Source organism: Octopus sinensis, linkage group LG21 (assembly GCF_006345805.1).
Source record: "Octopus sinensis linkage group LG21, ASM634580v1, whole genome shotgun sequence".
Classification (NCBI taxonomy): Eukaryota; Metazoa; Mollusca; class Cephalopoda; order Octopoda; family Octopodidae; genus Octopus; species Octopus sinensis.
Genome location: NC_043017.1, coordinates 6,905,880 through 6,920,879, shown reverse-complemented (window position 1 = coordinate 6,920,879; position 15,000 = coordinate 6,905,880). Strand labels below are relative to the sequence as shown.

The 15,000-nt window shown below is 37.9% G+C and overlaps 1 protein-coding gene across 1 annotated transcript in view; it reads left to right on the top strand.

Annotated features, from left to right (window-relative positions):
- The first annotated feature begins 626 nt into the window (after positions 1-626).
- The window catches only part of LOC115222849 (NADPH oxidase 4-like), a 69,774-nt gene continuing 55,400 nt past the window's right edge, over positions 627-15,000 (top strand). The window contains exon 1 of the mRNA XM_029793192.2: positions 627-1,212. Within this exon, the coding sequence (XP_029649052.1) occupies positions 1,156-1,212 (57 nt within the window). The 5' untranslated portion in view covers positions 627-1,155. The remainder of the gene's footprint in view (positions 1,213-15,000) is intronic.

Genomic DNA, 15,000 nt, shown 5'->3' with positions numbered 1-15,000 from the left:
ATCGCATCAGTGACCGGCACCATCAGCACCACCACCACCACCACCATCATAAACGTCACCCTTACAGCACGAACTTTATCACCACCACTACCACCACCACCACCACATCACCACCACCACCGCCACGCCACCACCGCCACCACCACCACCGCCGCCGCCACCACCACCAATTCCACCGCCGCCACCGCAGTCATTTTTAGTGCCGCAGCTACTGCCGCCGCCACACCCCTTATCATTGATAACGTCACCTTACTTCCCATCTTTTCATCCTTCCGTCTGTCTGTCTGTCTCTTCCTCACACACCATAAAGTCCTGTCAAGACACGCTACACACACGCACTCACACACACAAACATACACACACACACACACACACACACACACAACACAACACACAAACACACATACACGCATATACATACATATAAAAGACCCCTACAAATCTTCCCTTCATATTTTCTGTCTTTTTCTCCTTCGCTCTTTCCTATTTTCTCTCATTCCCGACATTTATCTATCTATCTATCTATCTATCTATCTATCTATCTATCTATCTATCTATCTATCTATCTATCTATCTGTCTGTCTGTCTGTCTGTCTGTCTGTCTGTCTGTCTATCTATCTATCTATCTATCTATCTATCTATCTATCAATCTATCTGTCTATCTGTGCATGTATGTATATATGTGTGTATGTGTGTGTGTGTGTATATAAATATACAGTCGTATGCCTGTATGTCGACACATGCTTTGCAGCCTGTCTGTCTGTCCTCATGCACTCGGCGAAACATTCAAACCCACAAGAAAACATTTGAAACACCGGATTAACAAATATAAGGAGAAAACGAAGACATTCTTTCGCAGAGTAACAACAGCGAAAAGTATAAGAAAAAAGGAATAAGCGACAGAAAAGACAAAACCAACAAGTTTTTAAAAAATAATAACAACAACGGAATTATTTTAATAATTATACACAAATAACAAAACAACGAAAGTGAAATATTTTTCCTAATTTATTTGTAAGTTTATTGATACACAAACACACAAACACACACGTAATATATCTATATCTATATCTCTACATTTAATACATATTTTACTTACACATCTAATATATATATATTTATATATATCCCATCTAATACACACCTATATAACTGATGGCTATTCTCATCGGCAAGTGGTTAAACTCAGTCAGTATCAAGTGGTTCATTATGGTAAGTTGGAACTATTTTATACAAATTTTTTCTCTATTTTCACTCGTATTTCTCTTGTATTATTTACAACTAAGCGTTAAGGCGGCGAGCGTGCAGAATCGTTAGCACGCCGGGCGAAATGCTTAGCGGTATTTCGCCCGTCGCTACGTTCTGAGTTCAAATTCCGCCGAGGTCGACTTTGCCTTTCATCCTTTCGGGGTCAATTAAATAAGTACCAGTTACGCACTGGAGTCGATGTAATCGACTTAATACCTTTGTCTGTCCCCTCTATGTTTAGCCCCTTGTGGGTAATAAAGAAATAGGTATTTCGCCGTCGCTACGTTCTGAGTTCAAATTCCGCGAGGTCGACTTTGCCTTTCATCCTTCGGGGTCGATTAAATAAGTACCAGTTACGCACTGGGGTCGATGTAATCGACTTAATTCGTTTGTCTGTCCTGTTTGCTTCTGTGTGTTTAACCCCCTGTGGGTAGTAAAGAAAATAGAAATAGGTATTTCGTCGGTCTTTACGTTCTGAGTTCAAATGCCGCAGGGGTCGACTTTGCCTTTCATCCTTTCGGGGTCGATAAATTAAGTACCAGTTGCGTACTGGGATCGATCTAATCGACTGGCCCCTTCCCTAAAAATTTCGGGCCTTGTGCCTACAGTAGAAAAGAATAAAACAGTAAGAATTTGTCATGATTTTGGTAAAACAGTTAAGAATTTATGTTCTTTATAAAGGTAGACCTGGTTCTGTGGTTAACGAGCTCGTTTTGCAATAACTTGGTTGTGTGTTCAGTCCTACTGCGTGGCACCTTTGTCAAGTGTCTTCTACTATATCACCAGCTGCCCAATGCCTCTGCGACTGAATGGATTTGGTGGATGGAAAGTGTGTAGAATTTCGTCGTGTCTATCTGTCTATCTATATATCTATCTATTTATCTATCTATCTATCTATCTATCTATCTCTATTTATCCATCTGTGGTTGTGTCTATATATCTCTCTCTATTTATCTATCTGGCTGTTGTTCTTGAGTTTGGGTTGCAAGATTCTTGATGTGAACTTGTGTGCTGAAATGAAACAGATTTTGTAGTATCTCGGAAGGGTCATAATGCCAACACACACACTGTTTCTCTTTTACTCCTTTTATTATACATCAGTTGGTTGTGTGTCATTGTGACTATGTTTGTCCTCCTCCCACTTCTTGACAGCCAGTGTTCGTATGTTTACGTCCACGTAACTTAACAGTTCGGTAATCGAGACCTCTAGAAAAAAACTTTAAACAAGCCAAAAGAAAAAAGCAACATAAATACTGGCTCAGTTTGTTCGACTAAGACCATTTAAAGTGGTGCTCTAGCATGGCCGCATTTTAATGACTGAAACAAGCAAAACGATAAAAAAATAAGCAGCAAGAATTTACCATTCTTTCAGCAAAACACCAAAGCTTTGTAAGGCTTTTGATTCCTTTTAATTCTATGAATATAAACAATCAAAAAAAAAATTCACGTTAAAAAAATTCTAGCGTTCTTTGAGTAAAAATAAACAGACGCAGGAGTGGATGTGTGGTAAGTAGCTTGCTTCCCAGCCGTATGGTTCCGGGTTCAGTCCCACTGCATGGCACCTTGGGCAAGTGTCTTCTACTATAGCCCAGGGCCGATCAAAGCCTTGTGAGAGAATTTGGTAGACGCACACTGAAAGAAATTCTTCACACACACATGTGTGTGTTTGTGCTTGTTCCCATTCCCACCTCTTGACAACCGGTGTTGGTGTGTTTATGTCCCCATAACTTAGAAGTTCGGCATAAGAACCCGACAGAACAAGTACTGGGCTTAAAAAATAAAACTAAGTACAGTAGTTGATTCATTCGACTAAAAATTCTTCAAGGGAGTGCCCCAGCATGGCCGCAGTCTAATTACTAAAAAAACAAGCAAAAGATAAAAGAATTAATCATTGTTTTAATAAAACTAGGAATTCTACCATTCTTGAAGTAAAGCAGTAGGAATTGTACCATTCTTTGAGTAAAACAGTAAATATTTTATCATTCTTATAAAATACTCTCGTAAAAAGGAATAAGAATTTTTCCATTTTTTGGAGTAAAACATTGAGAATTAATTTTTTTAAGTAAAGCACTAAAAAATTCCAATTCTTTATATAAAACACTCGAAATTCTACCATTCTTTGAGTGAAATTGTAAAGATCCCAGCTTTTTTTTTAAAAAAAGAACTCTTGTAAAAGAACAAGAAATTTACCATTCTTTGAGTAAAACACTCAAGAATAGAAGTTGTCTTTGTGTAAAGTAAAGCGCTTAATTTATAATTTTATGAGTAAAAACAGTGGGAATTCTTTGAGTGGAACCGTAAAGATTCTAGTGTTTTACACAAATACTCTTGTAAAAGAATAAGAAATTTACCATTCTTTGAGCATAACAGAAAGAATTTGTTCTATCATTCCAATAAGAATTTTACCATTCTTGCAATTGAAACGCTAAAAATCTTGTCATTTCTTAAAGAACAAGAATCTTGTCATTCTTTAAGGGTTCTTCTTTCCATCCTTTTCTTTCCCCTTTTGTTCTTTTTATTTTCGCATAGCTTCAGGCTTTTTTCCCCCACTTCTAATTGTTGTTGTTGTTGTTTTTGCTTTTGTCATTGTTGTTGTTCCTCTTCTTTTTCTCCTCTTCCTACTTTTGTTTCTCTCTCTCTCCTCCTCTTCTTCTGTATCTTTCCCTCCTCCTCTTCTTTTGTTTCTTTCCCTCCTCCTCTTCTTCTGTATCTTTCCCCCCTCCTCCTTCTTCTGTTTCTTTCCCTCCTCCTCCTTTTCTATTTTTCCCTTTTCTTCCTTTTCTTGTTTCTTTCCCCCTCCTCCTCTTCTTTTGTTTCTTTTCCCCCTCCCCCTTTCTATTTCTTTTACTCTTCCACTTTTTCTTGTTTCTTTTCCTCTCCTTTTCTTCTCCTGTTTCTACTTTTGCTCTTCTCTCTCCTTTTCTTCTGTTCTTCTTCTTCTTCTTCTTCTTCTTCTTCTTCTTCTTCTTCTTCTTCTTCTTCTCCCCTCCTCCTCTTACGCCGTCGCCCCCTTATTTCCTCTACCCCCTTCCTCTCTCTCACTTGCCTTACTTAATTCTATGTCACTTAAAATATTCCTAAACATTTTTTTTTTACTAAATATCAACTGCAATTTTTATTCCACACACACAACACACACACACACACACACACACACATACACACACACATACACACACACACACTTGCACGCATGATACATACACGCACACATACACAGGAACACTTGTACACACGCAGAAGCAGGCACCAGCACGCACACGTACGTACAGAGAAGGAGCGAAAGTATTTGCATATTTCTGCATAAAGTCACGTATACACACACACACACACACACACACACACACAAGACACGGTGCAGGGAGCTCGAAACTATGAGAAACGGATATATATCGTAATACACACGCCGGCGCGCGCACAAAGACATACACACACACACAAGGATGAGTATATGTATATATAGGTCTCGCTCTCTCTCTAAATACATATATTTGTATGTGTGTGTGGTGTGTGTATAAATATAAGTATGTACGTATACACACATACACACACATATATGTAGGCGTGTGTATCTATATCTATATCTATATATATATATATGTATACGCAGTTTATATATATATATAATATATTATATATATATATATATATATATATATATATATATATATGATATGTACATATATCACTATATATGTACGTATATATATATATATATATATATAAACCTTCATACGTATGTGGGTGTGTATATATATACATATACATACATGCATATATATATATATATATATATATATATGTAACTACATGTAGGTATGTATACACACACACACACACACGCACACACACACATACACATACATATATATATATATATATATATATATATACGTACATAGTATTATGACTAAATGCATAATTAGTCTCATGTAACAAGCATTCGCGTCTTACTCATCATACACTACACACACATATCAACGCTACACTACACCTCCTGATAAACACACACACACACACACACACACACACATATACATATATGTTTATGTGCATGGAAACGTAAGCATGTTTAGCATACGTAAGTTTGTGTGGTGTGTGTGTGTGTGTGTGTGTGTGTGTGTGCTTACGTGAAGGAAAACGCAATAATTTAAGAAACTTTAATGCACAACACTCACCATTTAACCCCCCACCGCATTCCGTGTAATTCGTTGTCCAAATTTATGCGAATGACTCATTAGAATTATGCTTCTCTTAGCTCATTAAAGTTTTAATTAATGTAAATGACTGTTGCACATGGCTGTTCTAAACTCTTTCCGTTTTGTATTTGTTAAATTGTCAATATCTTTTCGGAGGCGATTAGGACAGATGTTATCCTGATGAGGCAAAAATCTAGACCGAAACATTTGTCCATAGCTGTCGCTCGCCTCGAAATCAAGAGATCAGATTGTCCTTGGTCTTTTTTTTTTGTCTGCTTTATTGTTCGTCACAATTGTGTCAATATTAAACACTTGAAAGTATCTTCACTTCTTATTCTGAAAACTGCTGAAAATTACGGCTAGGGTTTCGCTTTCTCTTCTCTTTCCGTATGGCATTGAATACACGCTTTCGTTTACAATGTTACACACACACACATGTGTGCCCGCGTGCATAAACATGCCTACATGCCTACATACATACATACATACCGCGTGTGTATCGTTGGCGATTTTTTCCCCCTCCGTCTTCCCTTCCTTGGATCTTTCCTTTTCCTATGTTTCTGACGAAGAGCTCCTGCTCGAAACGTTAAACCCTCCTTCTTTCTTTCCTTTCCTGAGCGTCCAATAACACTATACTTGTTCCACGTCCTTGCGTTGTTGTGTTTTCTCTTTGTGTTTTCATGATTGGATTAACTATATATAAATATATATAAATATATATATATATACACATACATACATACATACACATCAATAAATGTATAGACATAGCTGCATATATACAAACATAGAAACGTATATACATAGTTGCATACATACACACATACATACGTACCAATATACATGCGTATATGCATACAAACACATACGCACGTATATGTATACTCGTATGCCAACACATTTGCATTCTTATGACATAACTGTGTTCTTTCGACGTTCGCTTCGCAAAAATCCGGTTTCCGGTTCAATCACAACCGCACAGTTATTTTGAAAATAATGAATTTACTAAAATAACTTCGGAGCGACCAATATCCGGTGAGTGAATTTGATTGATAGAAATTGCACGAAGCCCATCTTGTATACACGTCGTAGTCGTACACACCCGCTCACCTAGCGGCCCAACCCCACACGAACACCACACACACACACCACACATATATATATAAATATATATATATATATATATATATATATATATATATATATATAATACATACATAGATATATAATATATATATATATATATATACTATATATATATATATATATATATATATATATATTATATATATATATATATATAATATATATATACGTGTATGTGTGTGTATATATATACATATATTCTATCGGAAGCGTTTGTCGAACTGCTAGGTTATGGGACCCTAAAGAAACCAACTTCCACATACACACCCGTACTCATATGTATATAAGTTATATACACCATATTATAATGGCCTACACGCGTTTCCGCCAAATTGGAAACACGTGTAGGTCATAATATACTGGATATAATTATTAAATAAAATTTATGGATGTACAAGCCTTCATACTCTTTATCATATGTGTGCGTGTGTGTGTACGTGTACAAGGGGGTGGTGAAAGGTTCCTGGCTTTAAGGGTATCTCGAAAGGCCTGGTTGGAGGTTCAACGTTCTGAGTTCTTTTGCAGGGCTTAGAAAAACTGAAGGACTTCTGCAATAAGTGTAAGAATCTGAGAAGGGATTATGTTGAATAAAATCATAATTAACTGATGATCCTGTATTTTCTTTTGACCAAAGCTAGGAACTTTTCAGCACCTCTTCATATATATATATGTGTGTGTATGTGTGTGTGTGTATCCGTTCGGTTTCATTGTATGTCTCCACTGTCATGTTTTTGTTCCCAACTTTGACCCTCCGTAAATCCTGAATTTTATTTTAGAGTTTATGGGAGCAACTGCCTTTGAAGAGTCACATTGTCGTTGAATGCTTGAAATGAGGAGTAGACAGACAGCCGTTTACTTGTCTTGTCTTTTCCATTTTTTTTCTCATTGTTTACGTATCTCATGTTATTTGCACAGCTGGTGATATCCTGTACCCATATATGCATGCGTGCGTATATATATATATATATATATATATATATATATATATAGTTAATCCAAACAAGAAAGCTAAAAAAAACACAACAACGCGAGGACGTGGAACAAATATAGTATTATTGGACGCTCAGGAAAGAAGAGAAGAAGGAGGGTTAAAACGTTTCGAGCGGAGCTCTTCGTCGGAAACATAGGAGAAGGAAAGATCCAGAGAAGGGAAGACAGAGGAAAAAAAATCGCCAACGGTACACACGAGGTCACAAATGTGGTGTGTGTGTATATATAATATATATATTATATTATATATATATATTATACAACATATACATTCGTACACACACATACACGCACAAGAGAAACTGTACCAAGAAAAAGTCGACGCTCTAAACACAACAGGAAGATACATTTGTGAATCACTCGCAACAAAGGTTCAGGTCAGATGAAATTACGCTTTTTAACTTCGTGTGCAATAACCACAAACAAACGAAATATCACTGAAAGTACGATGTCTAGACTTAGAGGATTTCGGAGATAAATGCCATTACAAGTATCGATGCCGGTGTAGCCATGTGCTTGAGAAGGTCACTTTGCATTTCATTTCAGTTCCACTGCGTGAAACCTTGAGCAAATATCTTTCACTGTAGTCGTGTGAGTTAATTTGGTAGATGGAAACTGTATGGAAGCCGGTCGTACGTATGTGTATATGTGTGTGTTTGTCTGTGCCTATGTTTGTCTCCCACCACAGACCCTGCTTGACAACTGGTGTTAGTTTGTTTATGTCCTTCTCAATTTAGCGTTTTTACGCGGCCACAATGGAAAACTAATTGGTACAAAAACTAAACGTAGAATATGCTCCACGTATGGGAACGATTGAGAGCGAGAAATCAAAAGAAGATATACAAAGCAACGTCGTACTTAAACTTCAATGGAGACCAGTAAAAATAAAACTCCAAGCAATACATTGTTTTTAATTTCCAAAGTAAACATCGATAGAAACAGAGATGTGGCTAAGATGTTCGCTCTGCAATCACGTGGTTTCGGGTTCATTCCCACTGCGTGGCACTTTGACCTTTTCCTGCTATAGCCTCCGAGCCTACCAATGCCTTGTGAGTGGTTTTGATCGACAGAAACTGCGTGGAAGCTCATTGTAGAAGGGGCTTCTGCCCCTCAAACTCTTGACTGCATTTCCTATATACGTTTATGTTTTTTTTCCGTTGGCAATGCTTTCTCTGTGTGTACGTCAATGCTTCATACCCACCTCCCAATCGCACTTCATTTTCGAAACTTCAACGAAGCTATGGGGTGATACACAAGCATTCAACTATAAGAGCATTGTATTTTGTAGCAGAAACAGTTGTAAGCTAATGAAAGTTTATGACACAATTTCTTGTTCTCTTGTCATTTATTGAATTTCTTATATGTATGTGTATGTTTGTATGTATATATATATATATATATATATATATATATATATATATGTACACACACACACACATATATATATATATACACACATACACATATATACACACACACATATATACACATACACACATTTTGTGTCTGGGGATAGTCATTCTCTTTTAGTGCCTTATTACTTAACACACTCACCGGTTCGATTTCCACTTATTTACCTATTTTTTCTCGAATTTTCATTGCGTCTTGCGACCTCTTCAATAGTCGTATATAACTATATATACAATCGTGTACTATATAATCAAATATATATAGCTATATATGTTTTATCATCTATAACTATTATGTAGACGTATTTATAAGTAATTATGTATAGTCGTGTATACCGTTTTTACTTGCGCATAAGCTGCACTCGTGTATAAGTCCCACCCTAGTTTGTCTGTTAAGAATCAAGTGTGAAATACTTCGACTTATACACGAGTAAATTAAGTGACTACTACACATGATAATATATAGCCATATTGTATTGATAATATATAGTCGTATATTATTACGAGTATATATTATCATACATTGCTGTGTGGGAACCGGCATGTCAAAGAATAGACCCAACGTGTCCTCTGCATGCCGTAAAAGGCGACTAAAAGAGGTTGAGATGCGATTTGCACTCCGATCTTGTAAAAATCTTTTCCAGGAACGACTTCCAAAACAGACACGTGAAGTTCAATCCTCCGGGAAGGTATCTCGACTGCCTACAAGTCCCGTCGTATGAGAAAACCCCTGGAGGACAAGATGTGTTGGAGGATCGTCGCCTGAGTGATGCAAAGATGTCATCCGCCAGGAGTAAGGAATAACGACAAATGGCGGATGCAGCAACGCACTGCAACTGCGCATGCTCCTATACCTAATCTTGATCAGTTTGTATTATAGTGTAAATCTTAAAAAAATATTTCTTCTTTAAGAAAGTTCCAAACAAAGCGAGAAACCATTTTGTGTAAGGAACCACGAGGAAGGAGAAATTAAGACGAAAGAAATGAATCTACTTTAGACTTGAAAGAGTTCAGGTCATAAGAAGCAGCCAAAACCCTAAGATGGCATTCGGATGAAGATGCTGCGCGTTTTGAGAGTCGAGATGGCATAAAGTGATTTGGGACAAAGAGCGGAAGTTCATTAGAGCACTTCCTGTGGTAATAACGATAGAGAAAAACTCGACGAGACAAGACACTTGTATCTTGAACATAATTCTCAGATCGAACCAGGATGATACAATATCAAGGCTTGACCAGAGAAATGCAGCTTCAGTCAATCGTGTAAGTGGCCGAGTATTCCACTGACATAATTCTCAGTCTGACAGTCTGCAACACGGCCGGACATTTGACTTAAGAGTACAACCCATACGATGGCCTTTTATCCTGTTTCTGTTGCCCTAATTTTTCTCACAAACTACGGGTCAAATAAAATAATACGGGTCAAATCGAGGATATGGAAAGCAATATTTGTCGAAGATGAGATCGAAACCAGTAATTTGTTACGAAGCGAATTATTGAATCATTCTGTCATATTGCGCCTATATAGAGGGTATACGTCCATCCGTGTGTGTGTGGTGTGTGTGTGTGTGTGTGTGTGGTGTGTGTGTGTGTGTGTGTATCGATGTTGTCAGAAAAGGAAGTGGAAACTGTGGAAGAGTGGTATAAACCATCCGGCAAGATTCCGCACAGTTTCTGTCTACTTAATTTCCCCCTATAGGCTTGGATCAACCGGAGGGTGTGTGTGTGTATATGTGTGTATGTGGTGTGTTTGTGTCTGCGTGAGATGTGCGTGTATATGTGTCTATGTGTGAGTGAATGTTCATGTGATTGTGTATGTGTGTATATGTGTGTGTACATATGTGTTTGTGTGTGTGTATAGCTACTCCCCAAATGCCATAAACATACCACGCTCCAATGCAGTATAATGTTCCTAAAACAATAAACAATTCTATCCGAAGGAATAATTATAGAGAAGGAGAGCACCGCTATTATTAGAAACACACACACACACATACGCACGTACACACACTGTCTGTCTGTATGTCTGTTTGTATGTCTGTCTCTCTCTCTTTCTCTCTCTCACACGCACACGCATATCCATACAAACATACATATGTACGTACATATACATATACGTATACATTCATACATAAATACATATAGCCACACACACACACACTCACTCACATACACACACACACAGACTCACAAACACACACACAACACACACACGTACAAACACACACATACATTTATATACATTGCATGAGTACATTCTTACATATATACACACTCTCACATATGCATACATACATATACATACACACAAGTACATATATACATACATACACACATAAATGTACCTAGATTCATGCACATATGTATACACACACATACGGATAGACATATATATGCATATTTTTTGTTGTCCTAGTATATCTAGGACTATATTCTTTTTAAAAGACGGTCAGGTGTAATTTGACTGCGTGGTCGTTAATTTCAAATTCATCGAAATACGCCGTGGGCGGCCCCTCCTTCGCTCGTTATGGTTATTTAACCCTTGGTCAGCTCAGTTCACGAAGCAGGTCTATGATCAGATACGTTCCAAATATATCCAAACAATGTTTTTTTGTTTACTTTGTCAGAGTGGTCAAGAAATTCGTTTTGCAACCACGTGATTTCGGGTTCAGTCCCACTGTGAGGCCCCTTGGGCAAGCGTCTTCTACCATAGTTTACTGGCCAACCAACGTCTTGTGAAAGAATTCGATTGACAGAAACTGTATGGAAGCCCGTCCAGCATGAGAACAGCCGCCTGGCTGAAACACAAACGAATTTTATATATATCTGGACGCCATGATAGATCGTTAGCTCCTACACGCATTTTTTTCTCTCCTTGTTTTTTTCTGTGTATCTTTCTGTGTATCTTTCTGTGTATCTTATGAAGAGCGTAGGCTCGAAACGTAAAATACTTTTTCTATTTCTATTCCTCAGCGCTATGCTAATACATTTGTTTGTTTGTACTCCACCTGCCTTCGTCTTTTGTTTATTTTCGTTAACTTTCCCGTTATATATATATATATATATATATATATATATATTATATATATATATATATATATATATATATATATATATATATATATACATGATAAGCTTCTTTCAGTTTCCGTCTACCAAATACACTCACAAGGCTTTGGTCGGCCCGAGGCTATAGTAGACACCGGCCCAAGGTGCCATGAAGTGGGACTGAACCCGGAACAATGTGATTGGGCAGCAAGCTTCCCATTTAATGCGTGTCTTCGTGTTTGCCCCTTCCCCAAACCACCACTGGACAACCGGTGCTGGTTGGTTTACATCCCCTAAATCTAGCGGTTTCGATAAAAGAGACTATTAAAATAAATACCAGATTTTTTTTAAAGAGTCCTCGACTAAAACCCTTCAAGGTAGTGCTCCTTTATGGCCATACTCCAATGACTGGAACAAGTAACAGGTAAAAAAAGCAAAAAAATATATACGAAACTCATTATCCAATGTGTCCTCTTTTGTTTTTTAGATAACCAGGGTGTGGTTCGAACTAGATTTGGCTGCTCTTTCTAGCATGTCATTGCTCCTACATACGAGGGCTGCCTTCCTCTTTATCTTGCACAAACGTTAAGTGGTTATTACGAGAGTGAGTTTGGAAGGCCTTTAAGCAAAGATCTTATGACACCCCGTTTTTAAAATTTTTTTATTTGCTCTGTCTCCCCCGCTTCAACCCACCCTCTGTCTTGCTCTAAGGTCTCTCCTACCCTCAACTCTGCGGAATTGGGTAAAGAAAAAAGAAAGGAAAAAAAAGTAGGTCTATGTCTGTGTGTCTGCCTGTTTTGCGTGGCATTTTCTTTCAGCATTTTCGGCTGATGTTTTTAAGTTCACTGGAATATGTACCACACACACACACACACACACGTACACGTATACACACACACACACACACACACACACTCACACACTGGTACGTACACACACACACACACACTGGTTTATACACGCATACTCACTGGTACATACACACACACACACACACTGGTACATACACACACTGGTACATACACACACACTGGTACATGCACGCACACACACTGATACACACACACACACACACACGCACACAAGCACACACACACGCACACGCGCGCGCGCACACACACACATTATATAGAGGCCGCGAAATGTATTTGAGGGCATATTTGGGAATTTACTGACAACATTTCAAATGTCTTTCAATGAAAATTTCTACACGTTTTCGATAAGCTTTCTTAAAAAATCTTTTCCGTTTGGCTGCCAGCATTTCAAAAATTAAAATTTATCGAAAATTTTAAAATTTGGTACATTAATGTACTTTTCCAAGCTGAATTGCTGGAGTTGTTTCACTTTTTCCTGAAAAATGTTTTAAAAAAGTTATAGAGGTTTAAAGTTTGATCATTTTCACCCAATCAGGAAACAGCATTTGGGAGCTGTCATTTTGTGCGTGACAGCACATTTTGTCGTCAACATCCTGAAAATAGCACGTGTTGTCAATATTTGTATCCTACACGCGGAAAGCAAGTAAATAACACACGTCTTTTTTAGTTTGAAGCATTCAATGTGCATTTAATGTGATTGCACGAACTTAAAAGATTTATCTATAAACAAAATAGAAAATTATAAATTAGCTATTTAAAAATAAAAAAAAACAAACATTTTGTTGACCAGTTCATTGAACACGAAAATTAGAAATGCATTCAACCAATTTCTCAAACAAATCATAAATTCACATGCCCAATTGTCCATAGATAGGTAAAACAAGTGGTTTCAATATATTTATCAATACGCGCTTTCTCGCAGACAAGAGTTCTCATGTTCCACTTGTTATGGTCTTCATTACTCACCACTCCTTAAACCAGTAGTTCCCAAACTCATTCAGGTTGCTGCCTCCTTGGCACTTGAGCCACATTCCTAGCCCACCACCCACTCACTACCACGAACGTAGAATGCTTTCTGCAGCAAATTCAAAACAATTATATTTCACTAATAAAAATTAACCTAATTAACACATTATGGTTTATAGTAAACCATCCCATTTTGGCCACCCCATTACCACCCCCACGGGATTTTCCCACCTCCTCCAGGGGAAAGTACCGCCCACTTTGGGAACTACTGCCTTAAACCATCACAGTTGCTGGAACCTTAGTGTGCGTCACTCTAGAGACACCAGAAGGATCTGTGTATAATCATTTTTCCAACTAGAGTTTTGGTCTTGGTTGAAGTTTTTTTCTCATCAAAGAACAGCCAATGTTGGTCCTGTTCATGAGGGGTTTTAGCCATGTTAAGCAACAGCTCAGCACAGATCAAATGCGTTTCCTGTCTCTTTGCAGACATAAATTGACCTCTTCTCAGTGCACACGATTTGTACCAAATGTCCTCGTGCACTGCAGTTCTAATAGTTATGTGTCGGAGTGAACTCTCTTCGACACCTGAAGTTCTTTGGCGATGGTCTTCATTGATTTTCCGGGATCATCACTGATGATGCTCTGAACGTATTGGAGGAAACGGCGATGTCCTTATAGTGTCCGCACGGCTAGAATGCTTATTTTCTTTGATGCAGCTGAAACATCCACTCCAGAGGCTTCCTATTCCATCCGAACTTGGAGTACAAAAAAATTCCTTGCAATATTTAGAAAGTTAGCAATTTCTAAATTGTTGTTTTCTACACTTATGGTAACAATGACTGCATTTCTTTCCAATTCTTGTGTTAGCGTTTTATCTGCTTTGGAGCGGTGTCTGTGTGTGTGTGTCTGAAAGAAATAAAAACATTTTAATTGGTTTGAAGAGAGTAATATCATCATCATCATTGTTCGACCGTGGTCGAGACAATGGAATTTACCATGCTACGCCAGACTTCACGGTCCATCATGGCATTACGGAGGTCCTGTTGCTGGATACCTGTATCCCTGGAGATTACATCAGGGTGGGAGAGTGTGCGCTCTCTGGTATTGCGAGTAGATGGCTTC